The 24,154-nt window shown below is 39.9% G+C and overlaps 1 protein-coding gene across 1 annotated transcript in view; it reads left to right on the top strand.

Moving 5' to 3' along the window:
- LOC126356039 (protein white-like) overlaps nucleotides 1-11,773 on the top strand; it is a 225,581-nt gene extending 213,808 nt beyond the window's left edge. The window contains exons 10-13 of the mRNA XM_050006715.1: nucleotides 1,446-1,674; nucleotides 2,475-2,580; nucleotides 3,056-3,227; nucleotides 9,955-11,773. Coding sequence (XP_049862672.1) covers nucleotides 1,446-1,674; nucleotides 2,475-2,580; nucleotides 3,056-3,227; nucleotides 9,955-10,056 — 609 coding nt within the window. The 3' untranslated portion in view covers nucleotides 10,057-11,773. The remainder of the gene's footprint in view (nucleotides 1-1,445; nucleotides 1,675-2,474; nucleotides 2,581-3,055; nucleotides 3,228-9,954) is intronic.
- Nucleotides 11,774-24,154: the final 12,381 nt, after the last annotated feature.

The raw sequence follows: 24,154 nt of genomic DNA on the forward strand, positions 1-24,154 counted from the left end.
GAATAAACACCTTCAGAAGCTTCTATCTAAGTTCTCACACTGAAGTTCATTGTTTGTTTAGGTCAGCCACTGGTGGAGAGATACTGATCCTCATATTTTGAATTATCTGTATTGTGGTTGTATGAGGTTTCACATTATAGTTTCCCATCCTCAGTTTGTCTTCAGAAATTTGTTCCTGCAATACCTTGAAGTTTTTTTGTATCACACTTCCAATAACTGTAAGTATAAACAAACTGTCATACACATCAAATGATGTCTAAAAAGATTTGTCTTCCCTACTTTAAGTTACTGATGTGTAGTTATTTATTGAATTTCAGCAACTAGAGTAGTTCTAAAAGCAACCTTTTATAGCCAGAGCTTCTCCGATCAAGTTACATCTTTTATTTATTTATTTGCTACCCATATAACAACAGTTTTGGGACACTGTTATAGCTTTAGTTGACATATATAGATATATAGTGAGATACAAGCATGTATGAGCTGCACTTCTCTATCAGTAAAAGTAAATGCAAATGATGGTATAAAAAGTGAGGATCAAAAATTATCAGTTTTCTGTAAACTACAAACTTTACATTCTAAAAGACTTTATAAATGGATGCCAGAAACTTCTCTCTTTTATTTAATGCTTTGCTGCCCCCCCCCCCCCCCCCCCAAAAAAAAAAAAAAAAAAAACTTACAGTGGTTTCCTATACAACACTTTACTTCAATTGTGTTCTATAACCTATTACGTGAATTGCCTTCCATTCTTGATAATGGTTCCCATGGCTCATAAATCATAAATGAAGTTCCTTTTTTATGCTTCAATTATACATTTATAATTAATATTGACTGTTTTCTATGTCTGTATGTAATAAGTTTTACTCATGAGATACATACAGTTCACCTTGCCCATGAATCCTCTCCCTGTGCTCTGCAATAAAAGACATCAAATACCACCTTCTTCCCTCAAAGTGATATTTTGGTTGCCCAACCAACCAACAAAATATCAGTCCCTGTCGTCACTATGTTGCTCTTGCTTTCAGTCCACCCCACTGGTCACTCCTTTACAAATGATACCAGGTACAAGGTCTGTCCCAACCTACTCCTTCCATTACCTAACTGTAGTCAGCTCTGTATCTCACAAAAGTCGGGACCATGTGCTTCCATAACTACCGCACAATAATCCGGGCTGTGCTGCAATTACTGTGCAGTGTTCTGTCTAGGTATTACATCTAAGTATCTGACCAGTCACACAGATGGCTACCATTAAATTCTGGCTAGTCACAAACATGATCACCCAGATGTTGAACATGCTGTAATTAAAACACGAAAGGCACAACTTTTTGTTTGTATATGGTCAACTTTTGTATGTATGAGAAGTTAATAAAGATAGAAAAACTATTTATTTATTAAATCATTAAGAGCATTAGATGTGCATATTAAAGATTTTTTTGAAATTGTTACAGGTGTTTTGCTCAGAGCTACCAGTTTTCTCTAGGGAGCATTTAAATGGAATGTATCGAACAGATGTTTATTTCTTGAGCAAAACTTTGGCAGAGCTACCAATTTTTATTGCAATTCCTCTCATTTTCACATCTGTATCATACTACATGGTGGGCTTCAATCCAGATCCACAGAGATTTGCAGTTGCCACATTAATTGTTATACTTGTGGCCAATGTGGCTACTTCTTTTGGTAAGAATCATTTGAGATTTAGACACACACACACACACACACACACATTACTAAAATAAAGAAATATGTAAGAGAGATGCAATATAAAAATAAAAGATCCAAAGTAGAATTTATACATCTTCACCATTCTATGCAACCTAGTAGAACTTCACATGCTCGGGACCCAACAAATTTCCTGTGAATGTGAAAATGGTACCCAGTTTCTCTCTAAGATATTTACTTGTTTCAGAAGTACCACTAGATAAAAAGTGCCTATGAGTGTGTGTAGGGGGTGGAGTTTATAATGAGAAACAAACAAACTTTTTTCATTGCCAACAGATGTTATATGAAACAGTCCATGAGCAGAATTTGGGGTGTATGACACACAAGAGAAAACATCAAATCATTTGAGTTTGTGTTTTTTTATCGGTTTCATATTTAAGAGAACAGAAGTTAAAAAATTTATATAAATAAACTCTCCCTTAGTTATGTCTGGACCAAGGATTTCATTGCCCAAAATACTTAATAAATAAGTACAAATGAGGTAACTAACTTCACTCAGTGAACTTAGCACATTAGAATGACATTGATCAAGAGTTAAGCTGTTGGCAGCATTTTACATGTACAGTTCTTATGCAGTTTATATATGTTGCAGACACACATTAAATATTCAATGAAATTACCATTTACTGTTTAGCTGTGCAAACTAGCTGTGTTGCTAATAAATAATAAATCAAAATGTGAAATTTGTACTGAGACTATTTGTAAAAAATCAAACACTGAAGTCACATCCTTCATTAAAGAATAATGTGTCTTTTCAGGATACCTCATTTCATGCATCTCATCTAGTGTGTCAATGGCACTCTCCATAGGACCACCAGTTGTTATTCCGTTCTTGCTGTTTGGAGGATTCTTCCTTAATAGCGCGTAAGTTTTAATATAACTAAGTCACCATTTATTGGATGTTTCTCTCTCTCTCTCTCTCTCTCTCTCTCTCTCTCTCTCTCTCTCTCTCTCTCTCTCTCTCTCTCTCTCTCTCTCATCTGCAGGCACTTCCTCTCCCAAGTGAAACAAACATACACACAGTATTTGTATGATGTTACTAATTCAAATAAAAATATCACCAACATTTATCACATACTTGAAGATGAAGAAATGGTAAGGAATTATTTATTATACAAAGTGGAATTTTAACATAAAATATGTTAGTGTAGGCAAATATTTTGTGGGAAGTATGCATAATACTGACTCACTATGTGTGATAGTGAAGATATGACTATATTTATTTTAATTAAAATTCTCCATTCTTTAATAATCTAATAGAGCATTTTTATTCACATCCACTGGTAAGAAGTGCTCATGTTTGTTCTTGATTTTCACTCCTTGTACGTTTCTGCCCTAGATCTGTTCCTTCATACTTCGAGTGGCTTAGTTACTTGTCCTGGTTCAAGTATGGAAATGAAGCACTGCTGATTAATCAGTGGTCAGGAGTGGAGGAAATCAGCTGCACAAGAGCAAACAGCACATGTCCCAGCAATGGCCATGTTGTCCTCGAGACACTTAACTTTTCAGAGGTGAGAACATATATTACTTCTTCATTGACAGTTTCTCAATGTATTTATCATTTTCATTTTTCATATTTCACATATTATGAAAAAAATTAGATGTTTATCAGTATTCAGTTTGAGTAATTAACTTACTGTCTGTTTTAATGTATTTCCTTCCACTAACACAGTTTTTGAGATACACTTTCCCGTCTCCTCTCTACGGTTCTAAACCCTTTTCCTTCTTTCTCAATTTCATGCAAGATATTTGATACTTGTTACAATGGTATCCTTACCATGTTAATGCAGATTTTCTTAATTTTAACTGCAAAGAGCCAAAAGTTACTAATTATCTTTCATTTACCACCATGTAATGAAGCAAAACATTGGGACCGTTAACTTGTTTTGGTGGTTTCAAAATCTCACATAGTCTTTCGTGATTTCCCTAAAACACTTCAGATGAGCACCATATACATTCCTCAAGGATGCCGCAACTGCTTTTTTCCTTTTTCCCCACCATTACCAAATGAGCTATTGTACAGCCTCTAAAGACTTTTACAGTAGTTAGACTTTCAGTACTTACCTTTCTTTTTTTTTTACTTTTGTGGACATGGTGGAATGCTTTTATGCATAGAGACAGTTAAAAAATGTGAACAAAATGTTTATTTATAATGTAATGAACATTCTTAATATTACATATTTAAAGAATTGTCGTCCTCAGTGTCTATAAAAATGCCTAAATTTAAAAACAATATAGTTCTGATTTATGCCACCCAAGATGCATCTTTTATCTACTAACCTGTATAAGAATCACCAGTCTGTTGTTTTATATTTGCTGGCTGGTTGTCAAGGACCTAGAGATCCATTCACAACATAGTGTGATTTTAAAAAAATTCTAGAAGTTGTTTTCCATCTTTATGTCTTTCAAGTACTTTTACTTTCCAGTTTTCTTCATTTATATTTGTAATTATCCCTTTTACCCTTCCTTGACAAATTCTAAAGTGATTAAAGTATAGTGGTGTTCACTAATAATGTCCATCTGGTAATTATGACTTAGGTTTTCTGTTGTTTGCCATACCTCTACAGACAAATCCCAGATAGCTCCTTTGTATAGACCATTGTCATACAATGTAAGCTTTCATGGTACTAATTTTGCCTATGAAGATGTCTTCTGCAAACAGAGAGGAAATGTCAGGAGAAAGTTTTATATAGGGTGTTTCAAAAATGACCAGTATATTTGAAACGGCAATAAAAACTAAACGAGCAGCGATAAAAATACACCGTTTGTTGCAATATGCTTGGGACAACAGTACATTTTCAGGCGGACACACTTTCGAAATTACAGTAGTTACAATTTTCAACAACTGATGGCGCTGCAAGCGATGTGAAAGATATAGAAGACAACGCAGTCTGTGGGTGCGCCATTCTGTACGTAGTCTTTCTGCTGCAAGCGTGTGCTGTTCACAACGTGCAAGTGTGCTGTGGACAACATGGTTTATTCCTTAGAACAGAGGATTTTTCTGGTGTTGGAATTCCACCGCCTAGAACACAGTGTTGTTGCAACAAGACAAAGTTTTCAACGGAGGTTTAATGTAACCAAAGGACCAAAAAGCGATACAATAAAGGACCTGTTTGAAAAATTTCAACGGATTGGGAACGTGACGGATGAACATGCTGGAAAGGTAGGGCGACTGCGTACGGCAACCACAGAGGGCAACGCACAGCTAGTGCAGCAGGTGATCCTACAGCGGCCTTGGGTTTCCGTTCGCTGTGTTGCAGCTGCGGTCCAAATGACGCCAACGTCCACGTATCGTCTCATGCACCAGAGTTTACACCTCTATCCATACAAAATTAAAACGCGGCAACCCCTCAGCACCGCTACCATTGCTGCACGAGAGATATTCGCTAATGATATAGTGCACAGGATTGATGACGGCGATATGCATGTGGGCAGCATTTAGTTTACTGACGAAGCTTATTTTTACCTGGACGGCTTCGTCAATAAACAGAACTGGCGCATATGGGGAACCGAAAAGCCCCATGTTGCAGTCCCATTGTCCCTGCATCCTCAAAAAGTACTGGTCTGGGCCGCCATTTCTTCCAAAGGAATCATTGGCCCATTTTTCAGATCCGAAACGATTACTGCATCACGCTATCTGGACATTCTTCGTGAATTTGTGGCAGTACAAACTGCCTTAGACGACACTGCGAACACCTCGTGGTTTATGCAAGATGGTGCCCGGCCACATCGCACGGCCGACGTCTTTAATTTCCTGAATGAATATTTCGATGATCATGTGATTGCTTTGGGCTATCCGAAACATACAGGAGGCGGCGTGGATTGGCCTCCCTATTCGCCAGACATGAACCCCTGTGACTTCTTTCTGTGGGGACACTTGAAAGACCAGGTGTACCGCCAGAATCCAGAAACAATTGAACAGCTGAAGCAGTACATCTCATCTGCATGTGAAGCCATTCCGCCAGACACTTTGTCAAAGGTTTCAGGTAATTTCATTCAGAGACTACGCCATATTATTGCTACGCATGGTGGATATGTGGAAAATATCATACTATAGAGTTTCCCAGACTGCAGCACCATCTGTTGTTGACAATTGTAACTACTGTAATTTCGAAAGTTTGTCTGCCTGAAAATGTACTGTTGTCCCAAGCATATTGCAACAAACGGTGTATTTCTATCGCTGCTCGTTTAGTTTGTATTGCTGTTTCAAATATACTGGTCATTTTTGAAACACCCTTTACATTGACTACAGCCTGATAGCCTGGAAGTTTTGAGTGAGACCATTGTCAATTTCCTTCCCCATTCTTCAAATCCAGTCTTGTTCTGCTCCACTTGGAATGACCTCATTGTCAATTGGTACATTCTAAATCTCCTGTTAATTATATTCTACATTTTCTTCAACAGCCCTTCCATACATTTCATTGACTTTGCTCTCCTATTACAGTACCAGAGCTAATTCTAAAATTTCTTATTTTCTTATAAAAAGCCTCATATAACAGTTTATGGGCCTCATATAACAGTCTGTGGCCCTGAGCCATCAACAATTCTCAAATAACTTGTTATATCCTTAAAAAATCTGATTAATGGGATATTTTGTTAATTTTCAGCTGATTCTTAACACATCTGTTCAGCTACTGAAACACTAAAGTTTCAGACTGCTTTCTTGATTGATTTGTATAACTCATAACCATACAGTCAAATATTTTGTCAGGGTTTAGAAAAGTCATCAATAAATCTGTCATTTATTTTCAGTAATATTATTACATCTGCTTGAGAATTACTGTAAATTCTACTGTCCTTGTCATACCAATATTTGAAGTACTATAATTATCCTATGAAAATGCACAACATGCAGAGTAACTGCAGTATACTGATATTTTTAAATTACTGTACTTAAAAATAAAGAAACAACTTATCTCTGGTGTATGCAATTTTCTTCTTTTGTAACTATTTTTAGTATGTTACTAAATCTTGACTATCAGTCTGCCCTACTGTGTTCACAGTATGTATGTTCACTCTAAATGAACAACATATATTTCCTTATTTCATTTTCCTCATAAAATTTCCTCCCTTGTCTTCACTTATTGCAATTCCTTCACCCCATTCTTTTATCATCAACTATGATTTATAGTTTCTTCTAGTACCTGAACTTTACTTTTGCTTCCCTCTTTGCCATTCTTTATTCTAAGAATTTCTGTTCTTTCCCTCCTCCTTTTTTATTTTGAAATAGTATCTTTTTAATGCTTCACAACTTTTTGCATTGCTTTTGTTCACAAACATTGCTGTTATCTGCTTTTCCCTGGTGTAATTGCTTTATGTTTTCCCCTGTTTTTTCATCCTTGCACTTCAATATAAAAATGTGTGGTATTCAGTCCACACAACAAGCAGAGATGTTAACAAGCTAAGCTTCTGTTGTAAGATCATGTTATGCATTCTGCTAGAAGAAACACTGTTAAAGCTAATGGTGATCATTTGTCATCCAACCAAACCCTAACTATAAGATTTTTCAAGTTTCCATTACACAGTCTGAAGGCCTGTAGTGTGGTTGGAGTAGGTACTATTTTGAACAAGAACTCTTGTCTGAACTCATACTGTTTCCCTGCTACAGGTACAAACATGTAAAATAGTGTTTCCAACTCTTCCATATCTACTGTATGAGAAAGCAATATTAATGTAATGATAGTAGTTCGGTGTGTGGCTTGGCAACTTAATGACTAAGTGCTATATTACAAATCCAAATGTCTAGCATTCAGTTTACAATCATTTGTAGTAGTGTTTCTGCTAACTTCACTTGTTTGATCTTTGGCAATGATTTGTATTATGAACAATGTGAAGCTGAACCACAATTCAGAGACCATTTTAAAATTTTAAATCACCCTCTAATTAGCTGGGTAAGCCATTTAATAAGTCAGAGGAAGGCAAGAGCCTACCACTTCCAACATGACTGTGTCTAGTAAAGCAGTGGGTTGATGACAGGATACCTTCCTTGGTAATTAACATATTTGTAACCACTATTTTAGCAGTGATACACAGTGTGACATGTTTCTGGTACAAATCAGATGACTTATTAATGTAAATATTAGAAGGAGTAAAGGTAAAGAACTCATTGTATATTGAGTGGTTGATTGGCACAAACCAGACTGAAAACATCTTCAGAGATAAAAGAAATTGTGCAGCTCAACTGGGAGTGAGAGACTGTGTTGGTAGGAGTTGGTCGAGAGAGGGAGGGCAATAGACAGATAGATAGATAGACAGGCAGAGAAACAGACATACAGACAGACAGACAGCAAGTGATATAGGAATCTACATCTACATCCATACTCTGCAAGCCACCTGACGATGTTTGGTGGAGGGTAATGTGTTATGTGCCACCAGTGAGCTTGCCCTGGAGCAACAATGGGGAATTACAGCACACACAATGAAGTGGTGGAAAGTGAAGGAATGGGAGGAGGGGAGATGTAACAGAGGGAGAGTGAAGTTGTGGTTCACAGATGGTTCAAATGGCTCTGAGCACTATGGGACTTAACATCTGAGGTCATCAGTCCGCTAGACTTAGAACTACTTAAACCTAACTAACCTAAGGACATCACACACATCCATGCTCGAGGTAGGATTTGAACCTGCGACCATAGCAGCCGCTCGGTTCCAAACTGAAGCGCTTAGAACCGCTCGGCTACCACGGCTGGCAGTGAAGTTGTGGGATAAGACTGTGGTTGCAGTATGTTTTGTCACTGGTGTGTAAAGTCTGCCCTTGGCCATACTTTAGGCATGGACATTCATAGAGGGAGACAGCTAGCTGGTAGTTGTGCTCACATAAAAAGATGTACAGTAGTTACACCAGAGCTTTTATATGATAAGACTTCTTTAACAGCTGCCCCTATGGTAAGACTTCTTTCACAGTAGCCCCTGCTTCTGGTAGGGCAGGATATGTTGGCGATGAAGTTGGAATAAGATGAGCTGGTTGGGTGTCTGGGACAGACATTGCACCTGTGTTGCACACAGATTTAAGCCATGTGGAAAGGGCTATGGAGCAGGTATGACAACACGATGGACCAAGATATTTTGTGTATTGGGTAGCAGAGGAATACGTGTTTCAGGGGAGTGGGAAAGAGATCAGGTAGGATGTTTTTCAAGCATGATAACGGACTGCTGAATCACTGTAATACTGGGAAATCAGGGGTAGCTCCTTTGCTACTGGGTAATTGGGTGTGTTTGGAGGATTTGGGGGAGGGGGGGGGGGGGGGTACCTATGGCATGGGAGATGTGCTTTTCAGACTAGGTATGGAAGGTAATAATTGTCTTTTAAGACCTTTGTAAGATCTTCTGCATACTGGCACTCCCTGCAGATGCACACTACATAGAGGCAGCTGGGCTCTATAGGAGAGACATTTTAGTATAGAAGGGATGGCAGCTCTTAAAATGCAGATGCTATTGATGGTTAGTGTGTCTGATACAGAAATATTTTTGTGGAGCTGTATTATTAGCTGTGGTAGATTAAAAATCTCTTCTACCTTATTCAGTATAATGGCTAACTACTTGTAGTATATTACTGTTTCTCTTTAATAACGATGAATGTTCTAATCATCATTAGACTCCCCTTCCCTTTGTCTCTAAGTACACATGATTTTCAGAACCTTATCATTTCATTTTATGTTTCACATGCTTTCCCTAACTTTTCCCTTTTCTCATGATTCTCTTTATTTGAATATAAATGAACCTGTGGTTCAAAAATCTTGATATTCAGTACACATTTTCTGTTATAGTTATTGGTCTACAAATATGCTCTTATGATCAAATAAAAACAGGTAGAGGAAGTAAACATAAAATAGTTAGAAATTATTGGGCTTTTGGGATGTTCTGTCATTTTCTAAAACAGGAAAAGAGTGACTTTCCTGCTTAATCTGAAGTCTTGCTTCATCTATCAGTTGTCTGCTTCTTTCACAAAATGAGGAGTCAAAGGTTTTAACTGTTCCCTGTTTGCTGCTTTCTGATACATAACTATGTTTTCTATATTTATTTTACTGATTGCATTTTCATTTTTGCTACTTCAGCAATAGGTGCTCAGAGAGAGAGAGAGAGAGAGAGAGAGAGAGAGAGAGAGAGAGAGAGAGAGAGAGAGAGAGAGAGAGAGAAGAGAGGAGAGTTAGTGTTAGTGTTAGAGTTCTTGAGTGAGTGACTGTGTTTGTGTTTTAATTTTTAAATTCACATATTAATAAAAAATTGTATTTTTCATTGCAGGATGATTTTTCCATGGACATTATCAGCCTATTTGGACTGATTGTGGTCTTCAGGTTACTGGCATTCTTAGCTCTGTTAGCACGGGCATCACACACACATTGACAAAATAATACCTAATGAGCTACTCATGAGCTCAAGCTGTACAGGATACCAGCAGTAGCAAAGGCAGCGGCAATGCAGGACATTATATGCTTGGAAGCTTGTGCTGAAAATAATAGTGGAGTGTGATATACAACATAGATCATTATGTGATGTATCTAGAATGAGCAGTTTTGTAAAATTAATGTGCAATTTTATGAAACAGCTGTGTGAATTATTATATAGTCTGTGTTGGAAAGTGTCGGGTATAGCTACATGCTGGATTTATAGTTCTCTATGAAGGCTCTGCGTTATGGATTTCCAGGATACCTCCAATACAAACACAAAAGAGAATATAATTTTTCCTCAAATATGAGGCTGTGACAAAATATATTTTAAGCATGAAAACTGACTTTTAGGTTTCTGTTTCAATTAGAGAAAATAAATTGCTACCCTCACCATCAGTCATCAATACTAATTGTATTTCATGAGTGGCAATAGATGTTTTCCACTGAAGTTCCATGAGAGTTGGATTATTTCTTTATATAATAATGCTGAAGTGATACAGAGTTTAAAAACTCTCAGAGTTTGTGTAGATGGTCCTCTATCTGTTTCCTTGTTCCCTCAAAAATAATGGTTCTTCAAGGGCTTTCCATCCTCATCAATAATTAACTTTTTTCATTGATCTCTCATCATTGCCTCTTAGTTCAGTATCACATGCTCTATGCAGCCTTTCTCTAAAACTCATTCCAAATATCACTATTGCACGCACTGTCAGCTTTCCTTGTTACATCACTCTTCAAACTGGGATGACTTTCTTTTCAATTTTTATCTTGTTTCCTTTCCCTCTTCACCTATAATTTAACAGAATTCACTATCTGGGTATTATAAGAAAGATATAGACAAATACTTTTGTCAGTTTCAAAGATAATAGTACCAGTTCATTACTTCCTTCAAGAAAATAATGTGCAGAAATAAGTTGATGATTTCATCCTGTGGTAGATCATCTGATGACAAGGAGAAAGACCTGCATATATTAACCATACTTCATGAAAATAAATATTTTTCATAGTCACTGTAATTTGTGAATGTATGATCAAAAATTTTTATCACATCATCTGACAGTTTGTGATTTAACTACAGATGTACATTCAAGAGATGAGGGGCAACTGTTAGCAATACTACAATTGCCAGTTGTACAGAACATAAAGTACAATTTAATTTCCTATACTCAAATGCTATTTTATGTACAATATTACAGAATTCTGTGTCACATAAAGATTAAATACAAAGCCAAAAGTTTCTAAATTTGAACTCTTTTATCTCACATAAAAGAGACAGACTTATCAATAGTCATAGCACCTCTAACATCTAATTATAAATTATTTTTGTAGAGGTTTCTGGATTTGGAATTGTATTTATTTTCAATAATCTGTTGCTTGTTACAACTTAGTTTCTCTATAAGAGAACATCACATATCTTACTGCTGATTTCTGAAAGCAAACAGTAAACTTGTTTTAAAAAATATAAAATAATCACTTGACATCAAGCAGGTTCTTTACAACAGCATGAATGGAAAACTGCTACAGTTTATATATCATTGGTATAAATGGTACACCCATGTCTAGTATGTTGTCAGAGAGGTGCATTTTCTCGTTAGTGATGCAAGAAATTTTTTGTAGCATATTATTTAAAAATGAACTATATTTTGTTTTAATAAAGCTTTTTTTTTCATTTTTAACATATTGATTTTTCACACTGAGTCTATAAGAGTTTGTTTAAATAAAAGATACTTTAATACAAAAGAAAGTCTTTCCTCTACATTTAACTTCCAGAATCCAATTATAAATGAACAGAAAAGCATAAAAACCTTTTAATCCCAACTCATATAAGATTTCAATACTTATGGTAAGGTTCATAAAAACACATCCAGCTACAGGAGATAAGAAATGAAATTTACATATTTTCTTTGATTTCTGTTAAGTGTCTAAAACTTAACATTTTGCTATCACTAGTTTGAAAACAGTTCAGACTATTTTTCTTCTTCTGTAATTTTGTTTTTTCTTATCACTTCATCCATTGATGTCCACCACACATCCTTTCATTTTTTTTTCATGATATTTCTGTGCTATTATGACTTTTGAGATGTTGATTCTTGTTACACAATCTCATCTTATTACTATTGCTTGCAACATCCTATATTTTGCTAATAATAAAGTGAAGTATTATTAGCAAAATATAATAAAGTGAAGTCCCCCCATGAACCATGGACCTTGCCATTGGTGGGGAGGTTTGCGTGCCTCAGCGATACAGGTAGCCGTACCGTAGGTTCAACCACAACGGAGGGGTATCTGTTGAGAGGCCAGACAAACATGTGGTTCCTGAAGAGGGGCAGCAGCCTTTTCAGTAGTTGCAGGGGCAACAGTCTGGATGATTGACTGATCTGGCCTTGTAACAATAACCAAAACGGCCTTGCTGTGTTGGTACTGCGAACGGCTAAAAGCAAGGAGAAACTACAGCCGTAATTTTTCCTGAGGGTATGCAGTTTTACTGTATGATTAAATGATGATGGCGTCCTCTTGGGTAAAATATTCCGGAGGTAAAATAGTCCCCCATTCGGATCTCCGGGCGGGGACTACTCAAGAGGATGTCGTTATCAGGAGAAAGAAAACTGGCATTCTATGGATCAGAGCGTGGAATGTCAGATCCCTTAATCGGGCAGGTAGGTTAGAAAATTTAAAAAGGGAAATGGATAGGTTAAAGTTAGATATAGTGGGAATTAGTGAAGTTTGGTGGCAGGAGGAACAAGACTTTTGGTCGGGTGACTACAGGGTTATAAACACAAAATCAAATAGGGGTAATGCAGGAGTAGGTTTAATAATGAATAGGAAAATAGGAATGTGGGTAAGCTACTACAAACAGCATAGTGAACGCATTATTGTGGCCAAGATAGATACGAAGCCCACACCTACTACTGTAGTACAAGTTTATATGCCAACTAGCTCTGCAGATGATGAAGAAATTGATGAAATGCATGATCAAATCAAAGAAATTATTCAGATAGTGAAGGGAGACGAAAATTTAATAGTCATGGGTGACTGGAATTCGGTAGTAGGAAAAGGGAGAGAAGGAAACATAGTAGGTGAATATGGACTGGGGCAAAGAAATGAAAGAGGAAGCCGCCTGGTAGAATTTTGCACAGAGCACAACTTAATCATAGGTAACACTTGGTTCAAGAATCATAAAAGAAGGCTGTATACATGGAAGAAGCCTGGAGATACTGACAGGTTTCAGATAGATTATATAATGGTAAGACAGAGATTTAGGAACCAGGTTTTAAATTGTAAGACATTTCCAGGGGCAGATGTGGACTCTGACCACAATCTATTGGCTATGACCTGTAGATTAAAACTGAAGAAACTGCAAAAAGGTGAGAATTAAAGGAGATGGGACCTGGATAAACTGACTAAACCAGAGGTTGCACAGAGTTTCAGGGAGAGCATAAGGGAACAATTGACAGGAATGGGGGAAAGAAATACAGTAGAAGAATGGGTAACTTTGACGGATGAAGTAGTGAAGGCACCAGAGGATCAAGTAGGTAAAAAGACGAGGGCTAGTAGAAATCCTTGGGTAACAGAAGAAATATTGAATTTAACTGATGAAAAGAGAAAATATAAAAATGCAGTAAATGAAGCAGGCAAAAAGGACTACAGACGTCTCAAAAATGAGATCGACAGGAAGTGCAAAATGGCTAAGCAGGGATGGCTAGAGGACAAATGTAAGGATGTAGAGGATTATCTCACTAGGGGGTAAGATAGATACTGCCTACAGGAAAATTAAAGAGACCTTTGGGGATAAGAGAACCACTTGCATGAACATCAAGAGCCAAGATGGAAACCCAGTTGTAAGCAAAGAAGGGAAAGCAGAAAGGCGGAAGGAGTATATAGAGCGTCTATACAAGGGGGATGTACTTGAGGACAATATTATGGAAATGGAAGAGGATGTAGATGAAGATGAAATGGGAGATACTGCATGAAGAGTTTGACAGAGCACTAAAAGACCTGAGTCGAAACAAGGCCCCCGGAGTAGACAACATTCCATTGGAACTACTGACGCCTTGGGAGAGCCAGTCCTGACAAAACTCTACCATCTGGTGAGCAAGATGTATGAGACAGGTGAAATACCCTCAGACTTCAAGAAGAATATAATAATTCCAATCCCAAAGAAACCAGGTGTTGACAGATGTGAAACTTACCGAACTATCAGTTTAATAAGTCATACCTGCAAAATACTAACGCGAATTCTTTACAGACAGATGGAGAAACTAGTAGAATCCGACCTCGGGGAAGATCAGTTTGGATTCCGTAGAAATGTTGGAACACGTGAGGCAATACTGACCCTACGATTTATCTTAGAAGCTAGATTAAGGAAGGGCAAACCTATGTTTCTAGCATTTGTAGATTTAGAGAAAGCTTTTCACAATGTTGACTGGAATACTCTCTTTCAAATTCTGAAGGTGGCAGGGGTAAAATACAGGGAGAGAAAGGCTATTTACAATTTGTACAGAAACCAGTTGGCAGTTATAAGAGTCGAGGGACATGAAAGGGAAGCAGTGGTCGGGAAGGGAGTGAGACAGGGTTGTAGCCTCTCCCCGATGTTATTCAATCTGTATATTGAGCAAGCAGTGAAGGAAACAAAAGAAAAGTTCGGAGTAGGTATTAAAATCCATGGAGAAGAAATAAAAACTTTGAGATTCGCCAATAACATTGTAATTCTGTCAGAGACAGCAAAGGACTAGGAAGAGCAGTTGAACGGAACGGATAGTGTCTTGAAAGGAGGATATAAGATGAACATCAACAAAAGCAAAACGAGGATAATGGAATGTAGTTGAATTAAGTCGCGTGATGTTGAGGGTATTAGATTAGGAAATGAGATGCTTAAAGTAGTAAAGGAGTTTTGCTATTTGGGGAGCAAAATAACTGATGATGGTCGAAGTAGAGGGGATATAAAATGTAGACTGGCAATGGCAAGGAAAGCGTTTCTGAAGAAGTGAAATAGGTTAACATCGAGTATAGATTTAAGTGTCAGGAAGTCGTTTCTGAAAGTATTTGTATGGAGTGTAGCCATGTACGGAAGTGAAAATGGACGATAAATAGTTTAGACAAGAAGAGAATAGAAGCTTTCGAAATGTGGTGCTACAGAAGAATGCTGAAGATTAGATGGTTAGATCACATAACTAATGAGAAAGTATTGAATAGGATTGGGGAGAAGAGAAGTTTGTGGCACAACTTGACCAGAAGAAGGGATCGGTTGGTAGGACATGTTCTGAGGCATCAAGGGATCACCAATTTAGTATTGGAGGGTTGCGTGGAGGGTAAAAATCGTAGAGGGAGACCAAGAGATGACTACACTACGCGGATTCAGAAGGATGTAAATTGCAGTGGGTACTGGGAGATGAAGAGGCTTGCACAGGATAGAGTAGCATGGAGAGCTGCATCAAACCAGTATCAGGACTGAAGACCACAACAACAACAACTACCACAAAGTGAAGTACTAAAGTAAAGGGAATTACTAAAACTAAACAACAATTATTTTAAATCACAGACATATACAGGGTGGGTGAGAATTAACTCTCTATTAAAAATTGTTTATAACTTTTTTTAATATTTAACCAACAAAAACATTTTGTTCCTTACAATGGTAGAACTGTTATGCATTGCTAAAATTCAACATAAGCACCACCATTATCTACCAGTTTCTGCAAACAGTGGTGGATGTTAGTAACAGACTTCTGCAGATAATAGAGCAGTACATTTCCAAGAACTTGGCAAATTTCCTTCTCCAGTTCATCAAGAGTTTTTGGTTTTGTGTGATAAGCTTGTTCTTTCACCTGCCCCTGAGTGAAGAAATCACAGGACATTGGGTCAGGACTTGTTGATGGCCAATCAAGGGAGCCATGACATCAGAACCAGCATCCTGGAAAATAGATGTTGGGCCACACATGGACAGGATATCCAAAGTGAGGCAGGGCCCCATCTTGCTTCAAGATTAGGTCATTGTAGTTGTTCCATGTGGATACAATACCATTATCATAATTTTCCAACATATCAAGGCGTTTTTCTGCATTTATTGTGCCTCGAATCATATAGAAATCCACAATTTTTCATGAATGTCATAACACACCACACTGTGATCTTTGGGCAATACTGGCTTTGTTCAACAACTACCCTCAGATCTTCTGCTGCTCAATAATAACAATTGTACCTGTTAAACTACCCAACATGAAACGGCTTCATTTGATCACAGTATATTACTTAAAATATCAGACCAGTCTTCGCACCAAGCAAGCATCACCTCCCTGTAATCCAACCAATAATCAGTATTCTGGCAATAATTCCTTTGATTTCCTTGGACGAAAATTCAACCCTTTCTTCACAACAGTTGGGATCAGGTTGACCCACTGTTGCAAGATGCCTGGCTCTGTGGTTTCTGAAGACTTCAAGTAAACATTTCCTGAACTTCTTGCACATTTTCCTTCATCCTTCATGCTGAGGGCGGACAAATGCCCATAACATCTCATACAGAATCTGTGTCAGTTAGCTTTAAGTAGAAATTCCTTAGGTTCTTTGCATATACTGACACATGAGGTCCTTTCACACTTTGCACCATCTCTGTACTTGTACCACAGTTTGCCATACTTCGTACTGGGATTTTTTTGTTTTTGGTCTTAGGTCGCAACACTGCTATGGTGATTAGCGCCCGGTCTGTGACTTAGGAAAAGCTAAAAAACGAAAATGGAAACCAACAGCAATGGGAACAAAACTGAAAAAATGGGAGAAACTAAAAGTAGAAGGAAAGCTTAAAAAACCACTACAGAAAGGGGGTTGATTGTCCCCAAAAAGAGCTTCAAATGACTGACGTCATCTCACTGGCACTAATAAACTCGAGAACGGGATCGGCTGAGCAAGTGTCATCTGCTAAAATGGACGATATTTCAGGCGACAGCTGTAGACGGGCGCGTAACGGAGTAAAATAGGGGCACTCAAGTAAAAGGTGTCTTCTGTCCACAGCTGAGAGCAGTGGGGACAGAGTGGGGGAGGATCGCCACTTAAAGATGTCGATGGCTATAAAGACAGTGCCCTATCCGGAGTCTAGTTAAAATTACCTCCTCCCGTTGACGCGTTCGGGAGGAAGAGGTCCAAGCACACGGAAGAGCTTTCATATCCCGCAATTTATTATGGGGAAGTGTTGACCAATGTACGTGCCATAAAAGAACAACACGACGACATAAAACACTACTTAGATCGGCGAAGGGAATCGTCGAATAGCTGGCCGAAGAAGAGAGACTGCAGCCTTGGCCGCTGTATCAGCCGCCTCATTTCCACAGATACCAATGTGTCCTGGGATCCGGAAGAACGCCACCGAGATGCCCCCCAAATGGAGCAAGTGTAGGCAGTCCTGGATCTGGTGGACCAGAGGGTGGACAGGATAGAGGGCTTGGAGACTGAGGAGAGAGCTGAGAGAATCTGAACAGATAACATACTGTATCCACTGATGGCGACGGATGTATTGAACAGCCTGGAGAACAGTGTAAAGCTCCGCAGTATAAATCGAACACTGGTCGGGAAGCCGAAATCGATTTGGGGTGTCGCCAACAATATAGGCACTCCCTACACCAAACGATGTTTATGAGCCATCAGTGTAAATAAATGTGGCTTCCTTCATTTGTGCACATAGAGCAGAAAATTCCCGATGATAAACAAGTGAAGGGAAAGTGGAAGGAAAGAGAATGGAGCAGTTGACGGAAGCGGAATCCCGGTGGTAGTAGGGAGGAAGGGCGGCCTGCATACCCTAAATCCAAGGAGGCGTTGAAAAAAATGTCATAGGCCAGATTAGCAGGCATGGAAGACAGATGGTTAGCATAATGACTCAGAAGGACAGCTCGCTGATTGGACAGTGCAGGTTCAGCAGTCTCAGCATAAAGGCATTCCACAGGGCTGGTGTAAAAAGCTCCAAACACTAAACGTAATCCACGGTGGTAGATAGAGTCGAGATGCCGAAGAATAGATGGCCGAGCAGAGGAGTAAACTATGCTTCCATAGTACAATTTCGAGTGCACTAAGGCGCGATAGAGGCGGAGAAGGACCACTCGGTCCGCTGCCCAGGAGGTACCATTCAGGACACAGAGGGTGTTGAGGGATCGCAGATAGCAAGCCGAAAGATAGGAAATGTGGGCGGACCAGCACAGTTTTCTGTCAAACATAAGACCCAAGAATTTAGCAATGTCCAAAAACAGAAGGTTGACAGGTCCTAGATGTAAGGATGGTGGAAGAAACTCTGTATGATGCCAAAAATTAACACAAGTGGTCCTACTGGGAGAAAAGCGGAAGCCTGTTTCGATGCTCCAAGAGTGGAGGCGACCGAGACAGCCTTAAAGACGTTGTTCAAGAAGGCTGGTCCGTTGAGAGCTGTAGTAGATCGCAAAATTGTCCACAAAGAGGGATCCCGAGACATCAGGAAGGAGACAATCCATAATTGGATTTATGGCAATGGCAAACAGTACAACACTTAACACGGAGTCCTGGGGTACCCCGTTTTCTTGGGAGAAAGTACAGGAGAGAGTAGTGTTCACCCGCACATTAAATGTGCTCTCTGCCATAAATTCAGGAAGAAAAAGGGGCAACCGACCGCGAAAGCCCCAAGAGAACAGTGTGCGGAGGATGCCTATCCTCCAACAGGTATCATACGCTCTCTCCAGATCAAAAAATATTGCTACTGTTTGGCGTTTCCGGAGAAAATTGTTCATGATATAAGTGGAGAGAGCAAAAAGATGGTCAACTGCAGAACAATGCTTCCGGAAACCGCATTGGGCAGGTGTTAAAAGACTGCGGGACTCCAACCACCAAGCTAAATGGCAATTCACCATATGCTCCAAAACCTTACACACACTACTCGTGAGAGAAATGGGGTGATAGCTAGGGGGGAGATGTTTGTCCTTTGCAGGTTTCGGAACAGGAACGACGATAGCTTCCCGCCATCGTCTGGAAAAAGTACTGTCAGTCCAAATTCGATTATAAAGGCGAAGGAGGTAACACAGACTATGGTATGATAAATGCAACAACATTTGGATGTGGATACCATCTGGTCCTGGGGTGGAGGAGCGAGAAGAAGAGGGTCCATGTTGGAGTTCCTGCATGGAGAAAACAGTATTGTCGCTTTTGCAATTTTGAGAGGAAAAAGCAAGAGGTCGCACTTCTGCTGCACGTTTCTTTGGGAGAAACGATGGCGGGTAATTTGAAGAGCTCAAAATCTCAGCAAAGTGTTGACCCAATGAGTTAGAAATTGCAACGGAGTCCACTAATGTATCATGCGCGACAGTGAGCCCAGAGACCGGGGAGAAACTAGGTGCGCCTGATAACCGTCGAATCTGATTCCAAACTTCCGCGGAGGGAGTGAAGATGTTAAATGAGCTAGTAAAGAAGTCCCAGCTTGCCTTCTTGCTATCATGGATGATGCGACGGCACCGCACACGGAGCTGCTTATAGCAGATGCAGTTGGCCAAAAGTAGGATGGTGTCTGAAAATATGAAGAGCACGTCGCCGCTCACGTCCATGCGGCATTCCTCGTTCCACCAAGGAACTGGGGGGCGCTGGGGCAATTCAGAGGTGCGAGGTATTGAACATTCTGCAGCTGTAAGAATAACGTCTGTAATATGAGTGACCTCATCGTCGATCCTAGGAAAGTGACGGTCATCGAATATTTCTAGAGACGAAAAAAATGTCCAATCGGCTTGGGCAAACTTCCAGCATCTCGGGCGCATATATGGCAGTTGTGGCTGCAATCAAAGGACACATGGAAAGTGGTTATTCGAGTGTGTATCAGCAAGGGCAAACCATTCGAAGTGCTGAGCTAGCGGAACAGTACCGACAGAAAGGTCCAAATGAGAAAAATTTGACGTGGAGGCAGGCAAAAATGTAGTCCCCGGTGTTGAGGTAAACCAGATCTGCTTGGTGGAAGATGTCTAGCAATAGTGAGCCACACAGACAAGGACGTGGAGATCCCCAAAGCGGGTGGTGGGCATTGAAGTCCCCAACCAGCAAATAGGGGGTTGGAAGCTGACCTAGAAGATGAATGAGATCAGCTCATGTCATTGGTGTCGACGATGGAATGTATACAGTACAAAGAGAGAAGGTGTATACAGAAAGGGAAAGATGGACAGTGACTGCTTGGAAGTAAGTGTTTAAGGGGATTGGGTGATAATGGAGAGTATCATGGAGAAAAATCATGAGTCCTCCATGTGCTGGAGTGCCTTCAACAGACAGGAGACCTAATGGGACTGACTGAAAATGGGGGAAAACAAAGCGGTCGTGGGGACGCACCTTTGTTTCCTGAAGACAGAAGATGACCTGCAAGTAGGATCATAAGAGGATCGTCAATTCATCCCGATAGGCTTGAATGCTGTGGATATTCCAACGGATAATGGACATAGGGTGGACAGAAAATGGAAGAATGTGACCAAGGTTGCCGTCAACTCAACGACTGCTCAGAGCTTGCGACTGACAGTGTGGAACGGCACTCAGCCGAAGGCAGAAGATCCTGATCCATAGGTTGTTCACGAGCAGCTCCTGCCACCAGCGATCGGCCGGTTGATCGGCTGCCAGCAGTGTGCCTCGGCAACACAGAAGACGGCCGAGGGTGGTTACCGCCAGGTGGTGCTGTAGATGAGACACGCTTTGGCGGAGAAGGAAAGGAACTGGGTTTCTTATTAGCCTTCTTGGAAACATGATGTTTAGATGAAGGAGGAACCAATGGTTGTGAAGTTGGGGTATGTAAAAAATCTTCACGAGTATGCTCTTTTTTGGAAGTCCAGGTGTCTGACTTTTGGGATCAAGTTTTATCAGAACCCGATGAAGGGTGAGCCATAGAGTGAGCAGGTGAAATTGGGGAGGTGGAACGGGCGATCTTTGCACTGGCCGATGTGACAACCGTGTCACTAAAGGTGAGATCACAAGTCTGCATGGCCCCCTCCTTTGTTGGGTGAGGAGAGGCAAGGACAGTGCTGTATTTTCCTGTGTGAGGCACAGTGGGATTTCGACTGGCGAATAATTTTCGAGCAGCAAAGGTCAACACCTTTTCCTTCACTCTGATTTCCTGAATGAGCTTTTCGTCTTTAAAAATGGGGCACTCTCTAGAGGAAGCAGCGTGGTCACCCATACAGTTGATGCAACGAGGGGATGGAGGTGGACAAGCACCCTCATGGGCGTCCTTGGCACACGTAACTCATTTGGCCGGGTTGGAACAGGACTGGCTGGTATGATTGAACCGCTGACACCGATAGCAACGCGTAGGGTTTGGGACAAACGGAAATTATCTCATAGCCTGCTTTTATGTTCGATGGGAGTTGAACTCTGTCAAATGTAAAGAAGACAGTACGGGTTGGAACGATGTTCATGACTCTATGAACAGCCGTTATGCCCTGGTCAGACAGGTAGTGTTGAATTTCCTCATCAGACAATCTGTCGAGGGAGCGTGTATAAACGACTCCATGTGAGGAATTTAAAGTGCGGTGCGCTTCCACCCGGACAGGGAAGGTGTGGAGCAGTGAAGTACGCAGCAATTTTTGTGCCTGGAGGGCACTGACTGTTTCTAACAAGGTGCCATTCCTTAATCTGGAACAAGACTTTACAGAACCTGCAATTGCGTCGACACCTTTCTGAATAATGAAAGGGTTGACCGTGGAGAAGTCATGACCTTTGTCAGACTGAGAAACAACAAGGAACTGGGGCCACGATGGAAGAGCTGTCTGTGGCTGAGACTCAGTGAACTTACGCTTGTGAGCAAACATAGTTAAAAATCAGGAAACCATTGCAAAAGAATCCCCCATGATTACCAGCGTCTCCGATGGCACACTCCTCCCTTGTGGAGGCCCTCTCTGAGGGCACTTCCACCTTAGGTGATTGTTCACACTTCTGGTCACACCTCCCGAGAAACGGACGGAGGGACCAATCGACACTTTCGGAAGGTATCAGCTCGGGTAATCACCCCTCCCTGGGCCTGGCCGTTACCAGGGGGTACGTACATGTCCTACTTGTCTACCCGGGGCGGGGAATTACGCGTTGCCCAGTCACCGGCTACGCATGAAAATGCGTGGGTCACCTTTCAGACACGCACATGGAGGAAAAAAGAGAAAGGAAAAAACAAAGAAAGGGAAAGGAATGAAGAGAGGTCTCAAACACCGCAGCAGAGAAAAGGGTAAATGGAAGAGGTAAGGAAAAGAGAAGGACAAAGGAAGGATGAAGACGTGCAAGCAGAGAAAGCGAAGAATGTGTTACATTATTCGAGCATCCGTCTCTGGACGTAGGCACAAAACATACTCCCAGAGGGGTAGAAAGGGAAGGAAAGAGCCAGAGGTGACGGGAAGGGGGGGGGGGGGGGGGGGGACAGATGGGGGATAGGGAAGGATGCGGAAAAGGAAGGTATGCAGCCCAGAAAGGAAGGAGGGCCACATTAGCTCAGGGTCCTGTGTTCGCTACACATGTATCCCCAAAAGAGTTGTGGACCCCCTGGGGGGGTTGTACTGGGATGCCAGCTGAGCCTACTCATGCAAGGTTAGACTTGTGCCATGGTATACCACTGACATTTGCAATGACATAAATGAGATATAATAAGTTCTACCATTGTATGGAACAAAATGTTTCATTTCATGAAAATTAGTTAAGTATTTAAAAACTTATAAACAGTTTTCAGTAGGAAATTAATCCTCACCCATCGTGTATTTTCAAAGAACTATCATGGTCATTCTATAAAACTCTGCTTTTGTGTATAATCAGTGTGAACGTTAATGAATCTCAGGACTACATAAGACTAAATCCTTGAAGAAACAGTATCAGCTAATGGATGATGTTGACCAGTAAGTTCACAAGAGTCATAATTGACAAATTACTTGGTAAAAAGCTAACATTTTCTAGAAAAATTATATGTTAACATATGTAGTAGGCTACTTCCAGCGTAATATTTCCCAAAACAGAAGTTGTTGTATGTGCTTTCATTATCCAACAACAAAGCACAAATTTGGAGTTATGGTGAAATAATTAAAATACAGCTAAATGGGGCAGCTTGTGGCAAAGGTCTGGATAATGTGATCACTGGGGCTTTTGATAATGAACTACTTCAGTGTAAAGCATCAAAAATGATTTAGCATGTCAATATGTAACACTTAGTAGATGTGCATACTGCATTGCCTTTTTCTGTTTCATGCACATTGTAATCCAACCCATCCTTTCTAGTTGCAGCTATTGTTCGCATTAGTCTTTTATGAAGATTTGAGAGGAGTGAAGATTACAATAAACCTCCTAGTTTACTTATATTTCCATGTAGAGTTGGCTCCAGTTCTTCTTGTCTATGGGCCTGATTCTTGAAGCTGAAATTATCACATTATAAGTCCTCATGGTTGACCTGATGTAAATAATTTTAAGACTGTTGTTGCAGAATTTTTGTTGTTATTTTAATATAATTTGTCACATTTTAGTATATTTTCACACAGTCTTTTGATTTTTCACATTAACAAAGCCAAAATTACATTGTTCACACAAAATATGGTTCACCTCAGAGGCATGCTTACTACTGCCCTCACTCAGTGGAAATAACAATATTCCAAAGAGTTTACAATTTTTCTTGAGAAATAAACTTCTGTTAGTTTAGATTATTTCATAAATGAATACAGAAATAAACATAGTAAACAGTACTAGATTGCATAATTAAAAATAGAAATTTTAAGTGTGTCACAAATAACTCGTAATTTCAAATGTTTCTAAAGAAAAAAAAAATATTAACTGTGCATTCAGAGCTAGTACTTATTGATTATAATATCCAAAATAAAATAATTCTTTTTCATGAATTTGAGCTTGGAATATAACATACTGTGTATAAAACTGCATGAAAGTTTTCAGAAAAGCAGCTAAGATAGTACTGACCTGTCCAAAATTTGAAAAATAGTACTGTTATCAAGAACTAACGTTGAGGAAAAGTAATGCTAGAGGAGGATGTCCCATTACAATATCCCCCTCACATAATATGGAAACAATCTGTTAACAATATGTTGCATCCTACTTATGTGGTTTGC

Source organism: Schistocerca gregaria, chromosome 3 (genome assembly GCF_023897955.1).
Source record: "Schistocerca gregaria isolate iqSchGreg1 chromosome 3, iqSchGreg1.2, whole genome shotgun sequence".
In the NCBI taxonomy this organism is placed as follows: Eukaryota; Metazoa; Arthropoda; class Insecta; order Orthoptera; family Acrididae; genus Schistocerca; species Schistocerca gregaria.